This window comes from Chinchilla lanigera, unplaced genomic scaffold (genome assembly GCF_000276665.1).
Source record: "Chinchilla lanigera isolate Chin_1 unplaced genomic scaffold, ChiLan1.0 scaffold00137, whole genome shotgun sequence".
Classification (NCBI taxonomy): Eukaryota; Metazoa; Chordata; class Mammalia; order Rodentia; family Chinchillidae; genus Chinchilla; species Chinchilla lanigera.
In genome coordinates this window covers 2722317-2735684 of record NW_004955538.1, presented here as the reverse complement: position 1 = coordinate 2735684, position 13368 = coordinate 2722317, and the positions used below count along the sequence as shown (strand labels likewise).

Sequence of the window (13368 nt, the reverse complement as noted above, 5' to 3'; positions counted from 1 at the left end):
TACAGGGTCAAAAACAACATCCTACTTGAGCAATGGCAACACAGAGGTCTTCTCTAATTCCATAACCACAGACCTCTCAGAGTGACTTGGTTTACCTTACAGTCCTACTATACTGGCAATTATATCTAATTTCCACCTGCACTTATAAGCGATTTTATATAAATTGCTGTAAGTCTGCTTCTTTTCTTTTTGAATGATTTTCTATAGAAAAACGTACCTCAGCAGAATTTCCAGAAACATAAAGGATCTGAGCTCTGAAGTAGCTTTTCTTATCAAACTCCACGAAAGGTGCCAGACAGACCATGTCGGGGTGGGGGTGGACTGGCAGAGGCACCAACTCCAGCCTGTTAATCTCAGCAGACAGCTTCTGGAGAAGCTCTGCATTCCTTTCATCAGTCCTATAGCCCCAGAAGTGTCCCACCTCCACCACCTGAAAAGAAGAGGGGCAGGGGGACAGGCAGAGATGAAGCCCAGAAGCGGCTAACACAGCACTTCACAAGATTATTTAGTTCAAATGACAAGGCAGTAGCACAGGGCCTCTCCTGTCCCCAAGGCTGGCAAGGGGCAGGTCGGTGCCAGTACACAGCCTACAGGATGAGTGCTGGCAGGTAGGGCTTGGCATGGAGGATGGAGGTCCCATCACATAGCTTCTGTCCTCTGCTGCTACAGACCACAAGGGTCCACAGTCTCAGGGGTCCAGTTTGTCAGGAATCCAGATTTCTGCATAAAGTTTCCCAATGGGTATAGCTACAGATTTGCTTCAAAGCATACAAGTATTTTAACTGAAAATTTAAAGAAATAAAATCAAACCCAAATAATAATGGTGACAATCTTAGCACTGTTGATATAAACTGAATCACACAGGCACGTATCGAGTATTTTTAACACATATCTTGTTAAATATGTTTATTTTAGCACCTTCTGCCCTTCCCACCGGTGGCTTGAACCACCAGTGGTCCATGCATAACTGTCCCACTGGAAAGCTTGAAGCACCCAATGAGACTGTCCAGCACCACTCAGTGTGACGGTCACACATGGACCTCTGGTGGTTCAAGCTGGCAGGAACATAACATGCTCAAATCAGAGCCTCCCGGTGGGCAGCGAAACATACAAATGGATTACAGCCCTGTCACGTATGTGTTAAACATACTCCACATTTTAAAACTTAACTTTGATTACAGAATAAATACTTGTTTCATTTTCTATTTTGGGAACATTCCTGCTTAATAAGAGCAATAATTCAAGCTTACTCACATTTGCTAATAACTGTCATAAGTGCGTGTATGTAGACTTATTTCACAGACACACATGACATTCTAGAACTCAATCATCTCATTCTTACCTCTGTAACATCAATGGTTAAGAGGAGATCTGCAACTGTCTGGGACCTGTCCAGGGTGTTGAATGAGACTTGCATAGGATCTACTGTCTGCTTCTGGAAGTCTACATTCACCCTACATAACACAAGTTTTATTTAAAAAAATAAAAATAAAAAAAATAAAATAAAAATCAAGAGTTATTGAAAAAAAAAAAAAACCCTTACCTATGTGAAGTTACCGCCTGACCTAGTTTGTATTTCCACAAGCAAAGGACATTTTAATAAAATACCCGTACCTGTGCAACAGTACTGACCAGATTATCCCTTGAAGGCCCACAGCCCTGCTGAGAGGTGGGCGAGTCTCGGGCGGTCTGGGTCAAGAACGTCCCCAAGGCTGCCCATGCCCACGAGTGGGGCTTTCAGAGGGGCTGGGTCATGGTGGTGCTGACTTGCTGTCCAGTGGGGTCAGGCCCCTGGGGCAGGACTGGAAGAATCTGCCTCCCTTCCCTGCTCCTGAGGAGCTGTGGCCCCCTGCTTCCCAGCCACCACAGAGCAGCTCTCCTCTCCCACACCCTCTGCCGCGCAGTCTGAGACTCCCAAAAACAAACCTTCCTCCTTTAAGCTGTGGGTGTCAGGTATTTTGACCCAGCTACAAGCAAGTGACCAAGACAGGCTGAGGCAGGAAGACACAAGGTCACTGGAAGTGTGTCCTTGAAGGGGATAACTGGAAACCTGGATCCTTTCTTTTTTGAGGTAGGGTCTTACTATATAATTTAAGCTGACCTCAAATTCACAGTGATCCTCCTGCCTCAGCCTCCCAAGTGCTGAGATTATAAGCATGCACCACTATGCCTGGTTCTCAAAACAATAAATTAAAAAGTAAATTTCTGGTGGCATCTTGAGCTGCCCTGGAAGGAATATACATCCTAATAATTATACACTACTCTGGGCATACATTCTAAAAGCCAGGACTCTTGCCGAGCATCTGCTCTGGAAGGTCCTAAATCTAGTACCTACAATGCTTCCTACTTTGTGATCTCAGGAGTGGTCTGACTTTAGAAAACTTGAGATTTCACACTTGGTTCAATGCTATGTCGGGAGACACACACAAATGTCTAATAAGCTCAAGGAATGTCATCCGTCTGTTAGTAAGACAGTAAATCCCTTCCGAATCCAAAGTTCTGGATATGGAAGACAAAGCAGACAGATATGAAACTCCCTCTTCTGAACACTGTCATTCTAAACGAAGGGAAGAGCTGCAGGAGCACTGTGGGCCACTCTTTCCTTCACTTGTGGGCGGCTCAGCCGTCGCCAGCCCTGGGGTGCAAGTGTCAGTGGAAGCAAAACAGAGCGGCCTTCCTGTCTGTGGGGACACAGCCCTGCACTGCCTAAGGCTCAGAGGCTGAAGTGCGGGGCACTGGGTGAAAGCAGATGGAGTACACTTCCCTCCTCCACCCAGTCCTCAGAACCCCGCCACCTCGCCCTCACACGGATCATGAACAAGTGGCAGATCACACTTCCTACCCTTTGCCAGAAGGCAAGGAACCTGTTACAAAGAAGAGCTGTGAGCTGATGCCCAGAGGCAAGGGCCCTGCCCTGAGCCACACGGCCAGGGCATAGTCCTGCTCCACATACCACAGGTGGAGACCATGGCAGGCTGCGCAGCTTGTACTACAAGCACAGTTACCCCCAGCACACCCTACTGCGTCCACCCTTGGCCCTGCTGAGGCCAAGATAAACTCCACTTTGCTTAAAAAGAGAATTCTCAAAGGAAAATAATAAACACAGCAAGGAAGAAATGAAATTAACACTAGGGTTTAACCCCTACAATTTAAACTGGTAACTAATACACACACTCCTAATCCTCTCCATGGCCTTGTTCGGGGGTATATCTATTAAACAGGTAAAAACCAAGGCTCAGAGAGGCTAAATAAGGTGCCCAGCACACACGGGGTGACGAGGCCAGGATTCAGTGGCAGTGCCCCCTGTTGTACGCACTAACAGTCCTGAGAACAGCAATGGCAAAGGGAGCTGCAGCGGCATCCTCTGGAAATACCTCGTGTTCCTGAGCTTCGACACCACCCCTCCTTGCACCTTCCCTTCTATGTCCTCAGCAGCATGGACGCTGAGCTCCAAGGACACTTTCAGCTGGGCCATCTTCACTGCCATGTACACAGCAGGGAGGGTCTTAAATCTCTCTGTCGGATTCCGGGAGAACTCCACAAAGGCCCTGCTCCACAAACATAAATAAAAATGAATTTATCAGGTTTCACTCAGTATTAGCAGGAATTCTCACTGGACTCACTCTGCAATACTCAGTACGTTTTTGATCTAATTAATAAATAAGAGGCATTGATGGGGGATTGACTGAAAAAAATTCACCAAGGAAAATCAAAGTTACAATGACATTTCATTAACCTGAAGCCAGGTATCATCCTTGTACAGTACAGAATAAATACTACATCTACATGGAACTGTCAGCCAAGAAATCTAAATTTTCATAATTACAAAGGGTTTGCTTTAACTGCTATGATATAGGGCAGACACAGAAAACCACACAAATGCACAGTTCAGTGGTCCTGTGAGACCCCCAAAACAACCCCTACGCTAACTGCCATTTAATGTTGACAGAAACCCCACCCCCACCACACATCACACATCTCAGGGTCCTCCTCGGTCCCTTCCTCTAGGGGCAATGAGAACCGAGCACATAGCCAGGGGACCTGCCAGACATTTCCTGGTATAAAGAAAAAAGCCGCAAGAAGCTCATACTATCACAGTATGCACAGATGAAGGGCATCAAGCCCAGGAGGGCGAAGGAGACGCACCAAGGAGGAGGGGCTCTCTGTGCACCCCTAAAGGAGCCATGCAGACAGACTCATGAGCCCTCCCATGGTCACCGGTCATGTTGTGGCACCCTGTCATGGGCATGTGTCATTCTGGGTGACAGGGAAGGGCTCTGAGCCAAAGAGCACGGGCAGGGGGGTTGTTGTGGGAATCAGACCCCTTGCCTGCAACAGCGGGGTAGCTACGCCTTCCCGAGCTTCTCCCCTCCCACCTGCAAGTCCTCCTCCTGTCCTTCTCCCTGCCACCCCTCCCGGCAGGTTCTCGGCTCCCCCTTCACTACCAGGCAAAGCAGGCGTTTCCTGCCTACCCACTGCCCAACCTGCACACTTAGTCTACCCCAGCTTCACTCGGGGTACGTTTGCTGCATACCGACTATCTCAAGCCTTGCTTGGGCAGGGCCGGTTCAGCCAGTCAGTTCTTGTTTGCATGAGATACACTTGTACATCTGCTTATTTGTTTTACACCAACTATTTTTTGTATATTTTTATTTAGAATGTTGTATTCACCTTTGATGTTTGTTTCTAGTGAAATCTAATAATAAATTCTAGTTATTTTCTTTTACTAATTCGTGTTCATTTTATTTGTGAACAATAACCTATAATTTTGTATTACAATCCATAAAAACTCTTATTGTAAGTACATTGGATATAATGTTTATACTTCTCCAGAACTCAGTGATATTCTTTTATGATACAAAACAGACATGTTTGGGACACTGAGATTAAACAGGAAAGAAGTGCCAAAAGTTCTGCAAAAGAAAAAACTGAAAAGGGAGAAATGCTAGCAGATCAGAGAGTAAAAGTCTGTGTTATGAAATGGAAAGACAAAAAAGATACCTCCTTATTGTGTACTATTCACAATACAGAAATGGCATAACTTGAAAAAGAAATGAAACTAAAAATTCCAGTAGGGGTCAATGATTATAATAATTCTATGAATAGTTTTGCCAGAGTTGACCAATATCTAATAAACTATCCTGTAATCAAAAAGTGAAACAAAATTATTATAAAATATTTATGCATCTTCTGGATCAAACAATATGGAACTCATTTGTTATTTATTTAAAACAAGGGGGTTTTAACAATGAGGTCTAACAGACCAAATAACTGAGAAATATGGGAGAGCAAAACACCAACCACAATGTCCATCATCGACATCATCACCGTTACGTTCAGTGGGGAAACAGACACTTTACCGAAATTCTACCACCCACAGAGAAAAAGGCCAGGCCAGCACGAGTGTGAAGGGTGCTGTTCGAAGAATCCAGAAAGGACCAGATACTGCTGTCCAGATTGTAACGTGCACTGTGTGTTGAATGTTTTATGATAAACCACACACAGAAAAACTGTTGAATACATTTGATAAATTTGTCATCTTTATATTTCCTGTTATCTTATAAAAATTAACAAAAATGCCATTTGTGGCCATTCTGTATTTACTAACTGGACTGGTAAGTGGTTAAGCACTTGCTTCTGTCACCCTTCTCTGGAGGGCTCCTGGGTCTCTTTAAAAAGAAGGTCTTCTGAGCCCTGGACCACATCCCTGCTCTCGTTAGTGCTGTCCTCCCGGTTTCCCTTGGTGCCTGCGTGCCTCCTTGAGAAGCCTGAGCCTCCTCAGCCCTTCCCTCCTTGACTTCCACAGGCAATCAACAGCCAAACCCAAGAGCCCCTCCCTCCCCATCTGCGGCCTCTTCATTTCCATGAGCAGCAGGCCATCTGCCACGTTTCCCCGCCCCGCACACCTTCAGAGACTCTCACCAGCTTCCTCTCCCAAGTCTGCTCTCCTCCAGGGCCTTCACGAAGCCCAGGCAACACAGAGCAGAGTGGATGCTCGGCGTCTCCGCGTGGCCACCTCTCCACGTTCCTACCCATCAATCTGCCACAAAAGGCACTGGGAAGACCGAGTGTGACCCCCGACTCAGACTCCACCTCAACACAAAGCCTGCTCCTGCCAAGCCCCTGGCCACAGGCCTGCTCAGTCCCAAGCTCTGCACAGTCACAAGTCAGCCCTCACCTTCCTCCTGCTGCAGCACCGACCACCCCATCCCACAGGCCACCTCCACCTGCCCCAGGACCCTGAGAGGAGCATTACTGGTCCCACTCTGGGCCTCTCCTGTGATATTTCACAACAGGCAAATGCTTGTGGAGCTAACATCACTCCCCACCACTACGTCTAAAGCTGCATCTGGGAGACAGCAGTGTCCCCAGCACTCATGGGCACAGGATGCCTCCACAGAGCAGGCCTGCTGTCGAAGGAACACAGTCCTGACTCTGTGATTACTGCCTTATATCATGCTTTGCTTCAATACTTGATTCACAAGAACTGGTAGTGGCATAGCCAAAACAAACACTGTCCCCAAATATGGGCATATCATTTCTACTGTGACTAAAAAGCTGAAAGTAATGGGGGTACAGTAAAATATAATTAAATTCCTATAAAAATTCCAGACAGGAAAAAATAGGAAACAAACACAGACTCCAAGCCAGAGAAAGATCAGTGAACTAAGATTGCCACCTCTGACCACCAGGTTAACCTGAGAACACTGGAGTGTACCCGGAGCCAGGAACCCAGGCTCAGGCCTCTGTTTAAACATGGCAGTGCACCTGTGAGTGCCAGGTTAGGGCCAGCATTTTACACGTGTGATGAAGAATTTGACTGCTTGTGGTTTATATTATATGTCAGAGAACTTCAAACACCGTAAGTTTAATTCATTAACTTTTTTTTTTTTGGTACTGGGGATCGAACTCAGGACCTTGTGCTTGCCAAGCAGGCACTTGCACCACTAAGCTATCTCCCCAGCCCTTAATTCATTAACTCTGTAAGGCAGGGCATGGTGGCACACACCTGCAATCCCAGCATGAGTTCAAGACAAGCCTGGGCTACACAATGAATTCAAACCCAGCCTGAGCTACATAGCAAGACCTGTCTCAAAAAAAAGAAAGAAAAGAAAAAGGAAAAACCTAACACTGTTGAGTGTAGGGTTATGAATTCACCTTGGGAGGAATTCACAGGCCTACAAAGAAAATCAATATACTAATCATCAAAATGGAACTTAAAATGTTGGAGTTAATTAATCCAAACTGGAAATATATTTCATATGCTCTACTCAAGTAAAATGGACATTGAAAAAAAGTGTTTGTTCTCCTTAACCAGACTTATAATGCTTTGTCGAGTTAAAAAAAATTTAACTGGATAGAGCATGGGAAGAACATTTCTAACTTTAAAAATTGAAAATCAATTTAAAAACTGTGGTCCTTGCTGAGCATAAGCATTTTTCATTGAAAATAACTCCCAGTGATTCTCCATCACACCCCTCGGTCCCAGCTAATCACATGGGGCCACATGCACGGGGCTTCTACAGTGCTTGACTTCCAAAATTGCTTGGGACAAATACATTCTAGGAACAGTGATCAGCCACCCTCCATCCCAGGGCAGCCTCAGGGACGGACTGAGGACCTGGCCAGGCACTACAGCAAGGCCCACAAAGATGGTTTCCGCAACATTTGGGCATTAGACCGGGCCCTGAATTGGTTAAAACACTACACAGGGCCCCTTCAGAATGACAGCTGATTAGAAAGATATGCTACTTACTTTGCACCATCAACTACGATAGATTTGACTTGCCCACACTGTCTGAAGAGAGACTGCAGCTGTTTATAGTACAGGAACCCGTAGGGTGGAAGGTGCTTCAACTGTAAGACAGAGCACAGGATGGCGGTTAGAGCTGCCACTCTCGGACAAAGGGGACAGTCCCAGTACTGGATCTTGGAGGTGCTGCTCACCAGCCCAATTAGCAAAACCAGTTTACTATCTTCTACCATAAGAGATAAACTCGATCAGTCAGTATATTAAATGGCTTATAAATCATACCTTGGTTTTAGTAATTAGTATGTTCAATAAAGATTAATTCTTCCCCTGCTAAACTAGCATGCACCTGCAGCCTCCAAACGAGGCTGAGGCAGGATGATTAAGAGTATGAGTACAGCCTAGACAACTGAGTAACTGAGTAAGACCTTATCTCAAAATTTTAAAAAGAGCTGGTGGCTATGTAGCTCAGTATGGAGGCCCTGGGTTCAACAGCCAGTAGCCTAGTATTATGTAAGAAAAGGCAATGAAAACAGTCTAATTAACAGCAAAGTTGAGATTTCTGCTTATTCCTGGGTTATTTTACCTTAAAGTAACTGGCTGACTAAATATATCCTGGTAAACATCACGTCTCTAAAGAAGAGCTATGGGAAGCTGATTAAAGAAGTTACACTACCAGCACGGGAGGCGTCTGCTCCTCAGGGCCCTAAGCACTCCGTCAAGGTCTTGGGGCCAGTCATGTTCTGGGCACTGGCTCTACACGGGGCCCTGCCTGGCAGCCAGGCCCTGCTGATCTCGGGGCCCACTGCAGCTGCAGTGAGCACTGTGCCTGTGACGCAGCTTAAACACAGGATCAATCTGCTCCCAAATCAGGGAATCACCTTCCCCTTAGGATGATGACAAACCCTCAACTCCAAGGGCATGTGTGAGGCTCGGAGAAGACAGAGTATTCTGCACACAGCTTCTCACAGAAGTGCTAAGCAACCCAGCCGTGACTTGCTTTACGAGGCCTCGTTACTAACTTTTGGCCCCCAGAATGCATGGAAACCAGCTAATGCGGCAGGAGGAGACAGTGTCTAAGGCAAGGTCCCTTAGGATCCCTCCAAATGCATAGCTGAAAAGGGCTACCACTGAGGGGACAGGAGACACACAAAGTCACCAAAGTCAGCCCTGATGAGCAGCGAGAGCGCTGGCCCAAGCTCAGGCTGCCTCTTCAGGCAAAACCCTTGTGCTGGCATCAGCTGTCTCTCACAGCGGTGCCATCCCTACTGCTCCACACAGGCCCTCCCTGTGGGCGCAGGACAGATGTAACAAGGCAGGGAACAGACGAGCACTGACGGTGTTGGCTGCATACTGGGAACCAACTTCACCACCTAGGATCAGACGCAGGCTGACACCAGCCAAGCAGGCTGATCGAAGTCCAACTCCAAACCCTTCTCTGCAGGTGTGGTTCACACCGTGCAGGGGGTGAGCAAATGGCCCACGGCACTGTCCACCGGCCAGCGCCTATGGCTGCTCATTACAGTCGTCCAAAGCACATGCCATTTAGAAGTTGATTTTTAGGCCAGCCCTTCCAGCTCAGGCAGTACAGAGCCCCCAACTCTGAATTTTACAGAAAATAAAAAGGTGGCTCTGCATAAAGCTGAGGGGATCACCAGTTTAAACCACAGTACTAAGCTGCCAAGCAACTGCACTTTATTTTGTGTAAAATTAAGTTGTTAATTTAAAAAATGCTCTCAAATTTACAGAGAAGGGTCTTAACCCTTCAAAACAGCCTGTGATCCAGTCGGTCTTTGCATGAGCACAGTTCTCCAGCCTTCTTGTAGGACTGGATCTATCAGAACGAGGAAAAGCCTGAGGGCCGAGGAACAATGTCTCAAAGGCAAAATGACCCTGACTGTAGAAGAAACCGAGCAGGGCTTACAAAGGAAACACAATACTCTGTGCAGACCCTGGGGACTATGACGGCCACACTCCGGGTGGCTTCTCGTCCTCTGCACCTACCACAATGGTGGTCTTGGGATCTTTGCCAGCCAGCTCCCTCACCGCCATCTCCTCGTCAGGCTGTCCAAAGGTAAAGTAATTCGGGTAAAAAGCACCTGCCAATACGACCTGCAAGAGAAGCTTGTGTCCATGAGGAAACAGTGTTGGTTATCAGGTGTTCTCACTAGTGTGCCAGTCTCACCCCTAACAAGTCAAAATGGTTATGTTTGCACAGAAATGGGACCTCTCACCTGTCAAGCCAAGTCATACCCCATGACACATCCTACAGGCCCCCTGCCTTCACGCCTTAGAAGGAGGCTCAGGAAACTGGCTGTCTGAGCAAGGTTCACCATCACATGCACAGAGCCTGGACCTTGGCTCACGTTCTCCACCCTCAGCCCAACACTCGCTCCAATGGGTCAGACGCCCTCCCAGGTGTGTGGACAGAACTTCAACTCGGGCACCTGGCCAAGGGCTGGCATCTAGTACTCGCTTCTAAAAGACACTTGTGAAGAGTTCCTTCTTCAGTAAAAAATATGCCCATCAGAAACACATTCCATCCTGACAGCCCTTTTATACTCAGAAAGCATCTTCACCCTCAGCATGCCCAGCTCACTGGTCTCCTCCTCAAACCCAATCCTGTATGCCTCAGCCAACACGCAAACCCTGCAGTAGGAGCCTTCTCCACCTGCCCTCTGGACACCTGCCTGCCGGGACTCGCTTCCCTACAGAACTCCTGTGAGCTTTCATCCGCAGCTCTTCCTCTCAATCCATGCTTCCGAGGGCACTAGAGAGAACATACACACGCACGGGACTGCCTCCAAGGCACCTCCAATTCCTGAAAGCGCCAACAGAAGGGTCTTCCAGAAGTGAGCGTGACAGCTGGTGTTCCCCAGAAACACATCCGGGAAGGAGAAGTAGGTCTGCATGGCCAGCTCCATGCCAGGGTATCAACAAGGAAAGATGGGAATGGCTCCCACTTTCCAAACAGTGTGAACACAGTGGTCTCAAAACCTGCCCTGAAACCAGGCTGGTAGCTGCGGTACCCCCTCTTCAACCACAGGTCAGGAGCAGCCCCAGAGGCACACCTGCAGAATGAAGCGCTGTTTGTATGGGTACTCTGGGTCTAGGGTGGGCCGCCGCGAGTCCACGTGCATGTTGAACTGTGAGACTCTACTTTTCAACTCTTCATACAGCTCAGCCACCTAAGAAAAGTACATTGAAATCTGCTGTGAAAATGCTAGGGAAGATGTGGCCACTGTGGAAAGCCTTAGCACATGGGTACCTGACACTGACAGTGCACCTGGACACCTCTGAACACATTAACACAGTCAAGAAAGGATGAGCATGCACAAACACATGATAATCATACTGAGAAAATTGTTACCACTGAGCACGAATTTGACATTAAGGTAAGCATTTGCTTACAACTATTCATCCAATAAACTTCAAGTTCTATATAAAATGAATTATTGAACAAATAAAATATATTTCATAAGAATGACTTCAAAAGAGATAGGATCAATAACTATTAATGAAATTTAAAATATTATTTTTTTTAAATTTGCTGCTCAGTGGGACAGGGGAAGGTGGGTGTGAGATGTGCTATGTATATCTACAAGTTCTCAAAATCACTGTAATTATTACGGATCATAAACATACACTACTAATAAAAAATTGTCCCTCAAAAAGGCACTGGTCCCAAATGCTTTTATGGATGAGTTCCACCAATTTAAAAGAAACACACTCCCAGCTACTGCACTGTGCCCCTTATGCCCCTGAGCACAGAGAGCTGCTCGTCCTGTCAGGGGAGGACCAGCCTACGCCAGGCTGGTCTCATGACGTACATGTGTGCACAGACAACGCACACCAATACCATGAGCCACCAGCCAGGTCCACATAGGGTGCACTTGTAGAACTGATAGGGGAATCAATGACAGACAAAACCCAGCAGTGTTCTGAGAGAAAATATTACAATCCAGGAGGTTCCTTCCAGGAATACAAGGTTGGATCAACAGTGGGAAACGCCTGATGGACTTAGTTGTATCAATCAGTTAACAGTGAAAAGACCACATGCTTATCTGGATACAGAAGAGATATCTGACAAGGTAACACCCCATTCCTCGTTAAATGATGTGGGGGAGCGTCACCTGAAAAAGGTACTTTAGGAGACACCGGTCATGTTTAAAGGTGAAGACAGTGCTCCTGTTGAAACAGGCACATTCGATACAACCCTGTGCATTGCTGGTGCTCGGCCTGATAAATCAGTTTTCTTTGGCCCATTTAATCAAGGAATGTGTAACTTACCTCTCTAATTCTCTTGATTTGAATGTAATTTAACCGTCCCCAGTCAAGTTCATCCTTGAAACAGATCAAAGCAAAACATTCAGCATCAAGGTCATACATTAGTTTTATGTGCCTGCTCAATTGAGATGAATGTAAATTAATGCCACTCAACAGTGCCCTTGAGTGACCATGGCACATGCTCTTCTAATTCACACTGAAGCTAGCAAACACAAGCCCAACCTCAAACGCTGTACAGGGACAGCTCCTCTTGAGTTCCCCTGTCCCAAAAATTAAAGCAGACACAAACTGACCAGGCTGGTAAAAACATGAGACAGATGGTATACCAACAAGGAAAATACAGAGGCTGAGTGTTTAAAGGGCCGCAGCTTTTTTTTAACCTGGTATTTGGGATTGAATCCAGGATCTCACACATGCTATTAGGCAAATGCTCTGGAGGTACTGCAGCACTGAACTCCACCTTGGCTTTTTTTTTTCTTTTTTTTTTTTTTTTGGTACCAGGAATCAAACCTAGGGTCTTGTGCTTACCAAGTAAGTGCTGTAATGCTGAGCTACCTCCTTGGCCCATCTTGGCTTCTTTTTAGGCAGTGTATTACTAAATCACCCAAGCCAGCCTTTAACTTGCCTCCTGGCTTGTTTTCCCAAGTAGCTGGGATTACAGGCATGTGCTGCAAAGCCAGGCTGAAGGCCACTGTCACAGGGCAGCATACACGCTCCTTAGTAGAGACCTACCAGACACAGCAAACCTCGCCAGCCAGGGCTAGCCACAGTCTTTGGAGCCTAATGTTTAGGAAGAGAACAAATATGACCAATGGAGACTATTGGGTTAAATTCCGTGTACATTAAAAGCAGCAAAGGCTGTGAGGTGCTTAATCTGAACCAGCACACACTCACCCACTACACACAGGCAGGCAGTAGGCCAGCAGGTGCTGTGGGCAAGCAGCACTGCTGCTCTGCAGGCTAGCAGTGGGTGGAGCCAAAGATCCTGCCAGAAGGGATCACGACCTGCGCCTCAGATAGCACCTGACCACAGCTCAGGCCTTAGCACCTGTGAGCAAGCGCAGTGAGGAAGGTGAGGGAGAACCCCAAGCCATCTGATCACTTGGAGCTGTCTACAGGAGACAGCAAGGGAGCAGGACCAACCTTGGGATGCCGCAGCTCTCCTCGCTGTCGACAAGCCTGCCACATCTGCAAGGCAATGAGCACAGTTTCACAATAATGCACTGACTAAAATGCAAAGTTCCAGTTTCAACACACTGAGCACAGAAAATTTACTAATTTAATGTTTGCAATCAATTTCTTGAAATTGGCCCCGCCCCCCACCCAGCTCT

General features: G+C 46.9%; 1 protein-coding gene across 4 annotated transcripts in view; it reads right to left on the bottom strand.

The window, feature by feature from the left end:
* Tdrd9 (tudor domain containing 9) overlaps positions 1 to 13368 on the bottom strand; it is an 82587-nt gene that overhangs the window by 14121 nt on the left and 55098 nt on the right. For all 4 annotated transcript variants that reach the window (XM_005410819.1, XM_005410820.1, XM_013507899.1 and 1 more), the window contains 8 exons: positions 13181 to 13225; positions 12041 to 12094; positions 10822 to 10938; positions 9755 to 9862; positions 7757 to 7857; positions 3375 to 3548; positions 1343 to 1454; positions 218 to 430 (listed from right to left, as the gene is read on the bottom strand). In XM_005410819.1, the coding sequence (XP_005410876.1) occupies positions 218 to 430; positions 1343 to 1454; positions 3375 to 3548; positions 7757 to 7857; positions 9755 to 9862; positions 10822 to 10938; positions 12041 to 12094; positions 13181 to 13225 (924 nt within the window). The remainder of the gene's footprint in view (positions 1 to 217; positions 431 to 1342; positions 1455 to 3374; positions 3549 to 7756; positions 7858 to 9754; positions 9863 to 10821; positions 10939 to 12040; positions 12095 to 13180; positions 13226 to 13368) is intronic.